The 16,921-nt window shown below is 43.2% G+C and overlaps 1 protein-coding gene across 1 annotated transcript in view; it reads right to left on the reverse strand.

The window, feature by feature from the left end:
* Positions 1–4,782: 4,782 nt before the first annotated feature.
* CCDC91 (coiled-coil domain containing 91) overlaps positions 4,783–16,921 on the reverse strand; it is a 126,085-nt gene continuing 113,946 nt past the window's right edge. Inside the window, exons 12-13 of the mRNA XM_068119939.2 lie at positions 9,814–9,927; positions 4,783–6,932 (exon numbers count right to left, since the gene is read on the reverse strand). Coding sequence (XP_067976040.2) covers positions 6,774–6,932; positions 9,814–9,927 — 273 coding nt within the window. The 3' untranslated portion in view covers positions 4,783–6,773. The remainder of the gene's footprint in view (positions 6,933–9,813; positions 9,928–16,921) is intronic.

Raw genomic sequence — 16,921 nt, forward strand, 5'->3', positions numbered from 1 at the left:
TGCCACCACCATGCTTCACTGTAGGGATGGTGTTAGATGGGTGATGAGCTGTGCTCAGTTTCCACCAGACTTAGTGCTTTGCATTCAGGCCAAAGAGTTCAATTTTAGTCTCAACAGACCACAGAATATTTTGCCTCATGCTCTCAGGGTCTTTCACGTGCCTTTTTGCAAACTCCAGGTGTGCTGTCATGTGCCTTTTTCTCAGGAGCGGCTAGATTTGTGAAGTGCTATAGAGACTGTTGTCCTTCCAGCAGGTTTTCCCTTCTCAGCCAAGGAACTCTGTAGTTCTGCCAGAGTGGTCATTGGGTTATTGGTCACCTTCCTAACTAAAATCGTTCTTGCATGGTTGCTCTGCTTGGTCAGACAGCCAGCTCTAGGAAGAGTCAGGGTAGTTCCATATTATTTTCCATTTCGTAATGATGGGGTTGGGAATTGGGAACTTAAAACACCAGAAATTGTTTTATCCCCTTCTCCAGATCTATGCCTCATCACAATTCTATCTCGGAGTTCTACAGACAGTTCCTTGGACTTCATGGTAGAATTCCTGCTCTGACATGCACTGTCAACTCTGGGACCTTAGTTATAAAGTTGTGTTTCTTTCTTAACCATGTCCAATCATTTGAATTGGCCATAGGTGGACTCCAATCAAGTTGTCGACACATCTCAACGATGATCAAAGGAAATTGGATACACCTGAGATCAATTTGGAGTGTCATAGCACAGAAATTGAATACTTATTGACTCAAGACATTTGAGCTTTTCATTTTTAATTGAATGTATATATATATATATTATAAACAGGAATCATATTCCTGCGAGGGGCTAAGTGTGAAAAAATTCTGACTCAATGCGGGGCTCGAACCACGGACCTCCATTGATGTCGCGTCAAAAATCTCAAACCTGTCATCCTTCCGAGGTCGGCAAATTGAGTACCAGCTTGCTGGGATGAATGATCCCGGTGTATACCCCGATTTAGAATAGGTACACCGTATCCCTGCGCATCGTTAGAGGCGACTAAGGGTTGGCGTCAGGAAGGGCATCCGGCCATAAAAACATTGCCTCAAACAGGGAACCATGATTGTCATGGGGCCCGCAAGGATAACCCCCGCTATGGCCTTAAAACGATCATTCATTCTTCTTTTTTTTCATTTTTAATTGAATGATAAAAAAATTTAAAAGAAAATTGCACTTGGACATTATGGGGTAGAGGTAAAAATGTGTAGATGAGTGACAAAAAAAAATCTCAAACCATTTTAAATTCCGGCTGTAACACAACAAAATTTGAAAAAGGTCAAGGAGTGTGAATACTTCCTGAAATCACTGTATCATCTTGATTTAACTTGAACCTCACCTCTTATGACATGTTCCTTTTTAGTTTCTCGTTTTTGACCTGAAATGTTTGCAAACATAGAACTGATTCAGCATGGTTAACAAACATTGGAAAATAATTAACTAGCTTTAGATAAGGTAGAGCACTGTGGATGACACTGTCGGAAATAAAGGATACTTTGCTCCAGATTTCTACAATTGGCCTACAATTGTCTCACATTCCAAAATGGTGTTATCCTGTCTGCATTTTGAACTGCAACACAGGAATGTTGTCACCTAAAAAGAAAGCCGATTCAGGTATCCTCAGAATGGTTTGGTTTGGATGCTTTTATTCTTTTACCTCCGCTACCCCCGTAGACCACCTTAGACCTCAATTTTCTTAATGCCGTGAACAAACTTTGGTGCATCATGGGTGATGAAGGTTGTGGTCGAATTAGTGTGTGTAGTTTCAGAGGAAAAAGCAAATTCCTATTTTGGGGGGTCAAACCTGGATCCACTTTGACCTCCGTTGGATCCCCTTAGATCCCGATTGTTTTCATGCCGTGAACAAACTTGAGTTGCAACATACCAAATATAATTTGTGCCAAGTTTGGTCACAATCCCATCAGCAGTTTCAGAGAAGTTTCTGCAAGTGTTTACGGACGGACTGAGGGATGGACGGACGATGCGCCATCGCATAAGCTCCCCAGAACCATGTTCCAGGTGAGCTAAAAACAATGGGACGGCAATTCAGACAAATATATACAGTTGATAACATCAGCACCCTGGCATGTGACAAATCGTCCCAGACTGTCCGCATCAGTGGCATTGCAAACGTTACCTTCCATATTGATACGGATGCAAGGTGCAATGCATTCACTCCCAAGGACTTTCAATGTCTGTCTATTCGCACTGAACTTTGCAAGTCCAGCATAACCCTGAGAACCTACTCTAACCATATATACCTTCCACCTGGTTGGTTACACAGATCTCTCCCTGGAATTCAAGGGGCGGTCTGTAATAGGTTAATTTGACCAAACTTCAAGGGACACAACGGAGGGGCACTTGAAAGAAGAATGAACATGCTGGTAAAATGAGACCAAAGGTAGGTCATGTGGGTGGAAGAGGGAAAGAAGGAGGGACAGAAGGAGGTGAACGTGAACAGGCTGGATACAAGCTCAAGTACAGTAAGAAGAGGAAAGGATAGACTGGTAATTGAACAGAAAACCCCCGAAGAATAGAGTAAGGAATTGGACAGAAAGCACAATAAAAGTCTGGATGATCCGCACGCATATGCGCACGCACACACACCACACACACATTGCATGGAGGATGGGGTGATACACAGTAGTAATGTGAATAATTCCCAGTATCCCTTTCCCTTGAGAAGAATATGTGTATTGAGCTTTTTGTAGTTCAAAAGACAAGGTTAAAGCAATAAGTTCCGACAATCAAAAGCATCCATTTTTCTGTGTGGGTAGCCTCTTCTATCTAAAGAAGGCCACAAGGGGGTTGAACTACAAGGGGTGACAATGCCAGTCAACCTGTGAACGAGATGACAATGCCATTGCAGTGCAATAATCTTCATCCTGATGAAACAGCACTTAAATAGAAGGAAGGAAGACCGTTCACTCGCAACAAACAAAAAGTCACATTGAATGTCTTTCTCCATTAAGAAGTGCATCATGCTTATCGGTGAAAGCTGGTCAGTTATCGAGAACAAGACACTGAATGTCGTGTGCAAGAATCTCTGGTCTGATGTCATCAATGATTACCTCCTCCACCAAAGATGGACGGACGTTATGTTTTCACCTTTGTCTGTCTGTCTGTTTGCTTGTCTGTGAAAAGAATATCTTGAAAAGTTGTGGATGAATTTTGATGAAACTAGGTGGAGAGTTTGGGTGTGTGACAAGAACAAATTGATTTGATTTTAGTGAAGATCCGGATCCGAGATTAAAAAAAAAAATTTCACAAGCGATCCTTCACCATTGAGAAATAGAGCCAAAAATTATTTATAGCAAGATATCTCAAAAGGTTGTGGATGGATTATGACAAAACTTGGTGAATGAGTTGGTCAGATGACAAGAACAAGTCAATTAGATTTTGGTTCAGGTCAGCAGATCTGGCCTACAGGTTGGATACAAAAAGTAAAATGTTCAGCCTGGCAGAGGGATGCCCTCACTCTACCAAATGCCGTTCTAGTTGTACAGGTTTTCCCTATTGTTACTTTTTGTTATTGTTACTTTTGTTACTTTTCCCTATTTCCCTATTGTTTCCCTATTTCCCATCACTTCCGCCTTTGTTGTTATGATATACGTACTTGTAGGATTTTTTAGTTTCAGGAAATATTGTTGTTAAGATTTTTGTGTGAAATGGAGATGACTTTAGTAAAAGGTAAAAAAAAATGTTGGTGAAAAAAAAGGAAAACGCGGCAAAGGAACCGTAAGAGAAGAGAGGAGGAGATCGGCAGGGAGAGGAGAAGACAGCTGTGAGTCGCATCGAGGCTGCGAGCGGACTTTTTAAAATATTGGTCACGAATGAGTTGAGGCTTCCCAGGAAAGGGATTGCCCGCGACATCATCACATATTGCGATTGCAATTAAACCTGCGTCTCAGGTTTTATCACCAAGTGTGAGCTATTGTTGGAGGGAAAGCAAGCGCCTCCATTACAGGCCTATCCGCCATTTGGCCTCGAAGAGGCCGTCCGCCTGGTGCTTCGTGTTTAGTCATTGGGATTTCCATATCGATCTCATCGTGTTGATTGCCGTTGGTTTCCATATTGGCTCAATTTCCATATCGACCTCTCACCTTGTAACTCCTCGTCCACAGCCGCGTCAATACCTGCCTGTTGTTTTGTCGTTCTGCACGACTTCGACCTTCAACCAGCGTGTGGATCCATGCACGGACTTTGGGGAATGTTACATTCCACTCACGTTTGGCGTATCATGAGTTTATTGCTTTGAGAGCATTGGGGAATGATGGTACAATCATATGTATTGGTCATTTGATGCAAGTGACATTTTCATGGTACTTTCTTTAAGAGTGTTATTATTGTGTATGTGAGAGTACTTAATACAATTACTTGTTTTGTTCTACAATTGCATTGGTGTGGTTTTACCATGGTTTATTAGAACACTCAAAATAACAAATCTTTCTGCCGTGTTCCTTCTCGAGACCCTGAGCTGCACCGTAACCGGGGTTTGGGGAGGTAATACGTAATACCTATGTCCAAACTGAAATCAAGGAGATGGTGAACATAGCACACAGCATCTTTGGTAAAGATTTTGGTGCCATTACTGAACGTGACATAGACCACCACATCAAGTTCCACAAATAAGACCTCACAGCTGACAGCCCCAGAACAGGTTGACCAGGAGTAGTCCTCAACATCAAGTGAGGAGGAATCTACACCTCAGATGTCTGCACAGGATTTCAGAGTTATCATCAAGCAACGTCATGATAGATAGGACGAAGCAACAGTATGACACCGACTGGCCTTGTGTGGAACAGTGCAGTTTTTTTTTATTGTAAAACAAATCATAACAGTTTGAGGATCCACAGAGGAAGTGAAGTTTCACACAAACAAAGCTCAACTCACTTCCTCTTTCCAGAAGAAGTCTCCAAGAAGACCTACCGGAATAGGCCTTCGGATATTGACTTGACAAACAACTCATGCAAAATTCATTGAACAGTGGTGTGTTACAATACTGCATCTACAATTATCATTATAGTACAGCATTGTTTCATAAAGCAAATTATGAATTACTAATATTCTTAGCTTACGATTTTTGGTGATGGGTATAGTATTTCAAGTGACTGGAAGTGAATCTATTTTTGCCCATTAAACCTAATTAAATAAATTTCATGAATGTTTGGCCTCGAAACGTTTATGAGGCTGCCAATAACCTAACGTAGTGAAGTTGTGGTTCTCTACTGTATATCTAATGAGGGAATAGCCTACATTCACACTTTCCAACTTTACTGGCAACTATGGAGGAACTGTCGTTAATTTATTTGCCAGGTCTTCCAACTTTCCAAACATCATATCTTCCACCCCAGCAGACTTGGTATCGTTTCTGAACTCGAGACTGTAACTTCATGGAAGACGTATTGTGTTTCACTATGAGCCAAACACCACACTGAGGTGCACATTTGATTCAAACACACTACAAAGGTGCATTTGAGAAGCAAGAAGAATGTGCTGAACAAAGGGTATACATTTTCAAGGAACAGACTTTTAAAAGGCGATATAAAATTTAAGGCATATTTGTATTGTGATTTGTACCAGAGGCAAGATTAGCCTCTTTTATTGTGATTTATAAAATCAAAACCTTGATTAGCCTTCATATGAGGCAAGAGATGATGACCGTGGTGCTGCCCTAGTTAAGAAGAACCGAGATGACAATGCCATTCAACCTGTGAACAAACGAACTTGTTTTTAGTCAGCTTGTTGAAATGATTTAAACATGGACACAGCAGGCTGGGTTTACAACAAAGAGACAATCTGTAGAGGGGTTTCTCCCATAAAGGGTCATATTTGCATTTGGTAGAACATATTACTTGAGAACCGTTTCAGTCACAAATAAAAAGATTACACACTTTAAAAGTTAAATTCTGATGTTCTCTTCAAATAATATTTAAATGCAGTTGGTCAATGGCCATGTACTCACGATTAAGCATAATTTCCAGTCTGGACAAATGGGAAAAAAAAATTGCAATGAAACAGCTGGAGTTACAAAAATGTTCCTCAAATTACAACAATTCTTGATCATGATTAGAAAAAAAACTAGAAAGCACCTGAAAATGCAAATCCCGGCCGCATCCATTTGTATTCCGACATCGTTTTCTTCTTCCTCCGTATGCTCAAAATACCGAAAACAGTTTATAACAAAAATTACAAAATGAAAATTGATGATTTCATGCAGCCTTGACCTTTCAGCGTTAGATCGAAAAAAACAATCGACTCCTGTCTTTTGATTAGTAAACCAATTCAGTAACCCAATATGCAAATTCTTAAAATTCAAGGTCAATTAGATGAAAATTGACAATTTTATGTGATGCTGACCTTTTACCTTTTGACCAAATTATTAATTTGACTTCTCCATATTTTCATAATAAAGCTTTTTTGAACATTTGATGACAAACTATGTGTTTATATTTAAAAAACGTTTTTATGCATAATAATGCGTAAGAGCACATTGTGCAAAGGAGTTTGAAGAACTAGTTATTCACTTGCCACAAGGTAATCCATATGTGACAAAGGAGAGAGGGGTGCAGCAGAAAATTGACTTGTGTTTAATCAATGCAAGGAAGCACTAAATGTGTGCTATTAGGAGAGAGGAAGCCACATAGTCTATGGATTTTTTTCACAAAAATAAACATTAGGCTTTTCTGTAGCAGCACTGCAGGACAATGCCTCCCATCCCTGCAGTAGTTCACGAGCAGCAGCACTCTTTGCTGGACAGTTCAAACATCCTCCTGCTCATCATCTGATTCATTTTTTGTCTTTTCATTCACCACTTCTGTGTCAACAACGTCCCTCATAAGTGTCTCCAGCTGCTTTGAAGCAGCAGTGAGGAAGAGGTGTAAACTTGCAAGTGAGCGTTGGGTTCTCTGCCGTTCCAACTGCATCCAAAAAAGTGTAAGATTCAGGAAAAAAAAGGGAAAATATCAGTAAGTGTTGTAAAGTAATGATGGTGGCTTCAACCACAAAACTATCAATCAATAGCTTAGAAAGTTTCCAGGCCTATTAGTCCGGCAGTCAAAGTAGGATTTATTTTGTCTGACCTTGCAAAAAAGATCCCACAATGGGTTTTTCCTGATTTTATATACTCATACCATGTAGAATCTGAGACTTTAGGGTGCCAAAGTGGCACTCTTGAGTATTTTGCAGAATGGTTGGTTTCTACAGTAACTATTCCCCTCCATTTGGATATAAATGAGAAAAAACAAAATCTGCATATATCAACTATAACTGATATTGTATTCAATTAGGTGAGACTGACAGGATGTGGGTTTGAATCCCGACCCAGCTATAAACTGTAAATCCGGTGGTGTTTTACAGGCAGCAGGTGCGTGATTATCGCAGGTGTTTTCCTCCACATTGATGTGTACGTTTTGGAGATGTCTCCAGGGAACATCTTTGCAAAAAGTGGCCTGGCATGGTCAGTCGGGGCAAATGGTATGTGATGCTCCACTGTATAGAAAAACCACCTTTAGAGGCCATTTTTCCCCACAGAGCAGGGGTTGGCATTTTTGGGGCACCGTGGTCCCCTTTTTGAAGCAATGTTTTATGGCCAGATGCCCTTCCTGCCGCCAACCTTGTTAGTCGCCTCTTTACGACACACAGGGAATTACCAGTAAACTGGTACGCAATTTGCCGACCTCGGAAGGATGACAGGCTGAGTCAACCCCCCTGGCGTTAATTCAGCGATCGACCGGGATTCGAACCCAGGATCCCAGGATCCCAAGCCGGCACCCTAACCGCTAAGCCAACACCAACACTATATGTCAAACATAAATAACCTCTTCTTTCGTCACCAGATCTTCAAAGTGAGAATCTTTATCAGGGAAGAAACTTTTGAGAGGGGTTAGTTTTGACTACTTTTTGTTGGTGTTGAGTACTCGCCACATGTCTCTTGATGTCGTTGATTCCACCATGACTGATGCTGAACAAGTGTGTGGACACGGTACAAACTACCATTGATGGGTCTCCTTCCATTGGTCTATGAACGGATACCAAGAAGTTTAATGTTTTCTGAAAGTAGTTTCTGAGTGCTGAGCCTTTTTATTGGACAGAGTCATCTTCGCACTTGCGTGGCAAGGGGTATCATCCACATAAATGTCATCATCACACAACACCATTGTGCATGCAGACTGATTTAGAGAGATCAAATGATGATCTTGATAAATCTTGATTGTAAAACTTTGAGAAATGTTCTTTCACATGCATCAACCCACATTGTAGTATCCCGTTTCATTCATTTTTTATTACGGTTTGAATTTGGAATGGTAATTTGTGGACACTGTATATGAATGAAAGCCATTCAAATCAAAGCTTACCATTCAAAACACTCAAACGTACTGACAAATATGACAGTAAAAAGTCGTAGAGCAAATTGGAAAGCACATACTGATCGATTCAGCATGATGGCAAAATTGTAGGCGATAGGAAGTGAAGTGCTACTGCGTGCAGAATCCTGAAAAGAGGGTGGTGACCTGGCCTTCGGTTGGGTAAAGGTCATGATGCCACACAGCCAATAGACTAGACCGGTTCCTTGCATATCGGACAGAGTCACTGCAGGTCTGTCAGTATGTGGGTGAATCCTTGCGAGTGGAAGAGAAGTGGGACATTGCGTTTTTGAAATTGTTTGTACTTTCTGTCCAATAAAACATTTGATGATACTAGAATGGTTTCGAGGGTTTTTCGCCAACAAAACGGGCCAAATCCGCGTCATGCGGATCACTTGCTATATAAACATGAGGGGTGCTGAGCAAACCTAAGATGGTATCATTGGATTGACCAATCAAGACGCAGGAGAGACAGAGCTCGAGATAGAGAGACCTGAATAATTCCTTCGGCTTGTACTGCACTTTGACACATTACTAAAACAGACAAGAAACAAACTACCAAATACTCTGAGAGCACACCCCGTGTTAAGCCCATAATCTCTCTGAACAGTCGGTCTAAAATATCAGATATGTACAAATATCACTCAATCAGGAAGCACAGCGCAACTTTTATACTGTTCTTCACATGATGATTGAATATGTGCCTTAATCTTTAGAGGTTATCTTACTACATGACATTACCATTACAAAACATCATCAGACATGACATTTAATGTGAGATGTACAATATCAGACATTGGATTGCCTGACTCGTTCAACTGGTTTTCAATTAAGTGACCTTCATTCCAAAGAAAATTAGGCACATGCTTTTCTTGTACCCGTTAGGCAGACAAATCTACAAATAGAGAGACAGATCTACAAATAATAAATCACAACACCCGGAGGTCAGTGCGCAAGCCAGCATTTTAAACTTCAGAGTCGGACACATGTTTCTACCTCTTGGCAAAATCAGGGAGACCAAATCTGCTTAAATTGCAAGCATTGTGAGGCTTGGTCTTCATTTGTTTAAATTGTGATGCTTGGCCTTGAATGATTTCTGTATATACAAATTGAACTTTCAATAGCAGCAGATTCACATGAAAATCAGCATCAATGAACAAAGCTCAGGAAAGTGACACCATATGAGCCACTTTTATTCACCACCCCCAAAAAATTCAAGTGGACCACCACCCACCCCTAACCCCCTTCACTTTTCTGGGCTCCCGTGCTTCCCCTCACACTCCTGCAATTCCCCACCCCCAACTAGAAGAAATTACTTTCATGTTAAAAAAAAGTTTTTTAAATGGGTCGTTCACTGACGTTTGTTTACTCTTACACACCAAAAGGTCGGTCACAATGTACCACGCGTTCTCATAAAGACGACTCAAAATCTCACCTGGCACGCTTCTTTTGCAAGGGTGTGCATCTCCAGGAGAGTTTGCTCCTTTGCCTCTTGTGCTGCTTGTTTACCACATTCCCGCTCTTCTTCCACAGCTTTCCTCAACATCTCCTACATCCCAACAAAACAGGAAGAAAAGCAAGATAATTTCAAAGTGACTTTTTTTTTTGTAAAAAGTGTTTTTTGCATACAAAGTCAACACTCATGAACACTGAACTAGAACACTGAACGGATCAGGATGCAACAGAACAAAAGGAGCAGTATAAAGAGGGGGGGAAACACCAACAGCAGGAGTGAGGGGCAAAAATAGAGCGAGAGAGAGACTTTGACAAATAATGGATATGGGGGTGGAATGAGTGGGTAGGGGAGGATGCACGGGGTGGAGGAAATGGATACAGATGCAAACCCTCTGGAAGAAAGAACTGGAAATTTGGAAGGAAGTGTGTTAGGAGGAGATGGAGTTAAAAGAGCTAGAAAAGGTTATAGTTTTGGACGGGGGGTGGTCGTGAAAAAACCATCTGAGATGGTCGTGAACAGCTGTCTTGCAACTGACAACAGAACAACAGTTTCACCAAAAAGGGGTTTGCTGGTGGACCACGTGCACCCTGTACAAACCTGGTAGGGACAATGCATGGAAAGAACAGAAGGTGCAAGACCAGAAAGGAGGCGGTAGAAGACAGAGACGACCGTCTGTGATGGTGAAGTGATAGGCCCACAGACTCAGTTTCATTGCAGGAGATTTCAATAATCTTGTAGGCCTTGGTTCCCATGGCCTCAAACTGAGCAAGATGTGAGGCAGGGGCACCAGCCCAGAGGGGAGAGCAGTACTCCATCAAATTGTAGATGAATGCTTTGTCGGTGGATAGGAGCTCAGGTGTGCCAAGGAAAGACTTTGTACGATGGAGGATGCCCAGTCAGCGACCAACTTAGAAATGTGGTTTGCTCAAGAAAGATCATGGCCAATGAGACGCAAGGCTGATAGTGTTGAGGCTCGTACACAAGCTAGACATGAATTATATACAAGTGTTAATTTTTATTATAATCAGTGTTAATCTTCATGATTTTATTTTCCTCCCCACAAAGCAAAGAAGATGGTCTAAAATGTGCAATCGCTGCACACCAAGGCCCCAGAGGACTAATTCATCATCTTGAGGAAATGATGTGCCATGGCCCTGATAATTCAAAATGTCACATCCGTTGAGATTTATTCGCAAAAAACAACAACATCCAAGCAGATTAACACTTGCAAACAACGAGATCATTAAATTTAACCTGTGCAAGTCAACCTTGTACCTTGGATATGCACATTATTAGGTGGAGCCAGTCCAGTTACAAGAACATGAGCTATTTTTTATTAAACTACTAGCAGAAGTACCCGGCGTTGCCGGGCAGGGTGGAGGGGGGGATATGGGGGGGGGGGGGGAAGGGGGCGGGAAGGGAAGGGGGCGGGAAGGGAAGGGAAAGGGGGGGGGAAGGGGGGAAGGGGGACAGAGGTAGAGGAGGAATGTGGGGGAGGGGGAGGGGGGAAGGGAAATGGGGGAATGGGGGAGGGGGAATGGAAATGGGGGAGGGGGGAAGAGGAGGAGAGGGGGGAGGGGGAGGAGGGGAGGGGAAAGAGGGGAGGGGGGGAAGAGGGGAAGGGGGGGAGGGGGGAAGGCAGGAGAGGAAGGGGAGGAAGGGGGTTCATCACCTTTTCGTTAAATATATGCTGGTGAATGTGGCGTTCATCCCGTTTCTGCGTTAAGTGTGATGTCGAACAGGAAGAAGAAGAAGAAGAAGCTGTAATACCAACTTCATACACTTCTGGAATTGTTTGATTTATTTGTGTTCAAATGTCTGGTGATTGTTTTGCATTTATTTATGCGAATGTGTACTTGTATATAACTGTCATTAATGTTAAAAAGCTTAGGCTATATCGAGCGATTTTTTTTTTAAATCAGAAAAAACGATCTTTTTTTTTTACCTAAAACACTCCCAGGCACTCACTGATGAACCTCTGAAAGTTTGACGAAGATCCGTTCAGCCATCTCTGAGAAAAATGGCAACACAGACCAACATCTCTCTTATATAGTCGATGTCACATGTTACAGAATCACAGTATAAAAGTTGAACAGTCAATCAAACGCCAGCTCTCGAGTTTGGTGTACTTGCATATCATTTACTTTGGAATCATGCGAGCTTTTCTTTTTTTAAACCAATCATTGCACATATTATAAATGTGTAATGCAGTCTTGCAGATGATCAAATTATCGAAAATAACTCTGCATAGGAGGTGTCTACACATCAAAGAAGGACAGCGAGTTTAAAACACAACAAGAAGAGAACAACTGGCTTTTAGGGATTGGTCAATTTCCCATGCACTCAACCATAAGCAAATTGGAAATTTCCAATGAATGCGTGAGAGCAGGCAGAGCGGATGCGAGTAAAGGAAACAGGGGAAATTGGCTATCTTTGTGATGTAATGAAGTGCTTGGGTGCCGGGCCATGCCCAATGTCACTCGCTCGTGCCCCAAACTTGGAAGCCATATCTCTTCCCCCCCCCCCATAGTTGGGGGTGTCTGCAGCAAATCTCCTCTACTTAGGTTATTCTCACCCATAATCCTTGCTTCTTCTGGTATCTTCATCCTCTGCTCAATCTGCCTGTCTCAATCTGTCTGCAAGGTCTTTTATAGCCGATGGTCCTATCAAATTAACTTTATCAGCAGTGACAAATCCAGGAAACAGGCCAATTTCAAGGGTGTATGTATTTGGTCCTCATTTCCATTTTAACCAGATCCTTGCCAGATTTTAACCATGATCCAGAATAGTCCATGTGAAGGGGAAGGGTGTTCCCAACCCATCATATTTTTCCCACCTCAAAAGGCATCAACTCTAACTCTAATTATGACAAGGTGAAATAACCTAACTCTGTTCGTCTCCGAATATCATGTACCCAACCCCTTACTCTCTGTACCTATCTTATCCCATCATACCAACTGTCTGCTGCCTCCTGGACACTATTACCCGTACCTCCAAGAAAGATTAGAAAGTTCTGGAGAGTCTCGACTCTGTAGTGGAGATGGATCCAGAAGGTAGACTCTGCTTGGAAGAACACATTCGTTATCAAATTCTGTTCTGCTGCTCTTGTTACCTCCGCCACCAAATGTGGGTGAAGGTTATGTTTTCACCCCTGTTTGCTTGTCTGTCTGTCTGTGACCAGGATATCTGAAAACATTATGGACTGATTCGGACGAAACTTGGTAAACAGGTTGGGTGTGTGACAACGAAGAATTGATTAGATTTTGGTGAAGATCCGGATCTGGGAAGTTTAAAATTCATAAATGATTCTTCACTATTGAGAGGTAGGGCCAAACGCGGTATATAACATGATATCTCAAAAAGTTGTGGATAGATTCGGACAAAACTTGGTGGATGAGTGAGTTGGGTAGGTGACAATAACAAGCCAGTTCCATTTTGGAGGTCCAGATGCAGATCTGGCCTATCAGTGGGATACTAAACGTAAACTGTTCAGCCTGGTGGAGGTATGCGCTCTACCGAGTGCCTTGTTCTAGTATAACCTGTGAATGGTTTTTTCAGCCTGTCTGCCAACTGAGGTCACCTTCTCTCAATAGCACACCTCCAGGTTTTGACCCATTAAGGCCCGAATCTCTTCCAAGTACAGCAAACATAACTCAAACATAGCATACAAAAACAGATTCTCTCAACTCCAGGATGGTTAGTTTAGTTCCAACTATAAGCAAAGTCCCAGAATACATAATTGCAGCTGACATCAAGGTTTTCCTCTTCTCAAATGGCCATTTTTTTGAACAGCTCTGGTAACCTGGAAAGGATCAGTTACTGCTATGATGCTATGTCTTTCAATTCAGGCAAATCTCACATTCTCACCCTGTCTCTCCAGAAGGATAGGCAAAAGAACATACCAATCTATTTCCACACTAAACACTGGAAGATATTGAGTCTTTGAAACTTCTAGGCCTCACCATCAGCCACGACCTCTCCTGTGGAGCATATTTAATCAAACCTAACCTCCAAAGTTATAGTTTCAGACTGGGCATCCTCCATTATGTCAAATCATTCCTTGGCAAACGTGAATTATTTCACAACATACAGTCCAGCCTATATATATCTCAATGGATTCGTGCTCTCCATGAAGGGCTGATACTCCCACTTCACAGCTCTCTCCTGCGTATTGTGGAATCCAAAGCTCTCAACATCATTGGTATCTCCCACAAATAAGCAGAAGCACATGATCTGCTGCTCTCTGATTGGGCCATGTTGGTGGCATATTTTTTCTAGAGACTCTCCTCAGATCTCCCTCCCTCAGCTTTTACATTCATCGGACCCTCCCCAGTCACTACAGATTCCATACGTTCTTCCAGTGACCCCTTTATTATGATCCCCAAACTTCAAGTTCACTGCTCATCTGTCATCTCCCACTTGCAGAATCTCCTTCCTCAGTACACTTTCCCCATTGTTCCCTTCAGATTTCCAAGTTGGCACAAGACATACACCTCAGAAAACCTCCATTCAACAGCATACTGGTTTAATAATCTTATTATAACAGAGAAAACGGATATGGTTATGTTTGTTTGCTTATATTAGCAACGGTACCCGTTCTATGGGCGAGGCTTCAATTGGGAGGCCCAAATATATGAATGAATGAATGAATGATCGTTTTAAGGCCATTTTCCCCGCTAGAGCGGGGGTTGGCCTTGCGGGCCCCATGAATTCATGGTTCCCTGTTTGAGGCAATGTTTTATTTATGGCCGGATGCCCTTCCTGACGCCAACCCTTGGTCGCCTCTTATGATGCGCAGGGATATATGTGGGATATACAGGAATATATAATGAAAAGGCAAAATATCAGAAATTGAAGGCTTTTTTTATTTTAAACGATTCATATAAATATCCTGTCGATTGTTTTATTTTAACATATTGTTGCAGATCCCCCGAAGCCCGTTCCCGTTACAAAGGGGGGATTAAACCCCTTTTTTCCCCCTGCGTCTTCGGGTCCGCGAGGCCGAATCGCCACTTCCGGGCAAACGTGAAAAAGGGTATCGGGACAAATTCGCACGTACCTTTAACCCACGCTGCCACGAAAGCGGGGATCGAGCCTCGCACGAGCCACGCTTAATCGAGTACGCCCGAGCAGTATGCGTATCACATGACTCATGCTGTTACTTTTATTGGAACCCGATTCGAGCGGTTTTATTCGTACCATGCGAAGCCAATGGATGGAAATAAATGTTCGTTTCCCATAAATCGTACACTTTTCAAAATCCAATCTCACCCCTCCCCTCCAAATCTTCCCCATCACCCATCTCTGTCAAATCTTCCCCCTTGCCCCTCCCCCCCAAATCTTCCCAAACACCCATCCCTTTCAAATCTCCCCCCCCTGCCCTTTCCCTCCTAAACTCCACCCACACCCCTCCCCTCCGAGACTCTCCCTCACTCCTCCCCTCCTAGACTCCCCTCTCACCCCTCCTCCTCAAAGCATCCTCCCCGCTTCTTCCCCCTTCCAACTTTCACCTTCATCTTCCTCAACCTTCTGCCTCACTCTTCCCCCTCCTCAAATAACACCTCACTGCGCCTCACCCAAACACCATCAAACCTTTTGTCCGCCCCATTCTTCCCTTTCTCCAAGCTATTTTGTAATCTCTGACACACCTGCAACAGCTCTCCCTACCTCTTCCTCCTCTTCCACATCCTGCCCTACCGCTCCCCCCCCCCCTGTTCTGTATCCGATGCTCCCCCTTCCTCTTCCTTAACAGTATGGACCTCAAACATCCGGGGCCTTCGCTCAAACTTAACTGATCTCTCCATACAGGTTGCTTCTGACAAACCAGACGTGATCTGCTTAACAGAAACCTTCCTCCTTCATGATGTCTCTGATTCCTTGGTATCTCTCCCAGGTTACTCCCTCCTCCGGTATGATAGACCTGAGCCTCGTTCTGGAGGTGGGGTTGCTATCTTTATAAAAAACTCTCTTCCTCACTCGCCCTGCACTGCCCTCTCTCCACCTCACCCCCAGGAATACCTTTGGCTACGGCTTCCCCTTCGCTCCCACCTTTTGTTCATATGTGTGTTGTACCGTCCACCAAACAGTGATGACTCCATCTACATCTCGCTGTCTGATAATATGGACCAACTTCTATCTACCCATCCCAACTCTCTCTTCCTCATATGTGGTGATTTCAACTGTCACAATGCCAGTTGGCTGGGGGTGGGTACCTCTCTCACCAGCCATGGCTCCTCAGCAAAGGACTTCTGTGACTCACTGGGACTGACACAATCTGTCAATTTCCCAACCCGGATCTCAGTCAACGGAGAATCTTCTCTTCTGGACTTGGTTATGACTAACTTCCCTGAAAATGTCTGCTGCTCTTCTTCTGCTCCAATCGGCTCTTCTGATCATGTGCTTGTTAAAGTGGACATCTCTCTGACCATTTTCAGAGAGCCTCCTCAGCGTCGACGAGTCTGGCATTTCACTCAGGCCAACTGGCACGGTCTTCAAGTAGCCATCAATCATCTGGACTGGTCTCCCATCTCTACTGCCTCTGACATCAACTCATCCTGGGAATTCTTCCAAAGTAAATTGCTCTCTCTCATGCACAGTTTTATCCCTTCTCGTCTTCAGTTGTCATACCCTTCCTCCCGTCCATGGTACACGGAATCTTGTGGTGAGGCTAATGCCCAGAAACAACTTGCTTTCGTCTCCTGGAAAGCAAATCCAACGGAAGGAAATCTCATTTCCTTTCACAAAGCCCGAAACAAGTGTGTGTCCACCCTCAGGAGAGCCAGGAAACAATATCTCTCCGTCCTCAGGACCGAACTCTCTTATCTGTCTCCCTCTTCCAAATCCTGGTGGCGTCTGGTAAAATCTGTTTCTGGTGTTCGTTCCCCCTCCATCCCCTCCCTCACCTTAAATGGCCACACGGCTGACTCCGCACATGAAAAAGCCGAATGCCTCAACTCTGTGTTTGCCTCTAAATCTTGTGTCCCAAACCCATCCCTCTCTGTACCCACCGTACCCAGTCGTACCCAGCTGCTCCTGGACTCTGTGTCCTTTCCTCCTGACAAGGTGGAAAAGTGTCTGTCAACCCTCG

This window comes from Myxine glutinosa, chromosome 1 (genome assembly GCF_964187855.1).
Source record: "Myxine glutinosa chromosome 1, kmMyxGlut1.1, whole genome shotgun sequence".
Taxonomy (NCBI): domain Eukaryota; kingdom Metazoa; phylum Chordata; class Myxini; order Myxiniformes; family Myxinidae; genus Myxine; species Myxine glutinosa.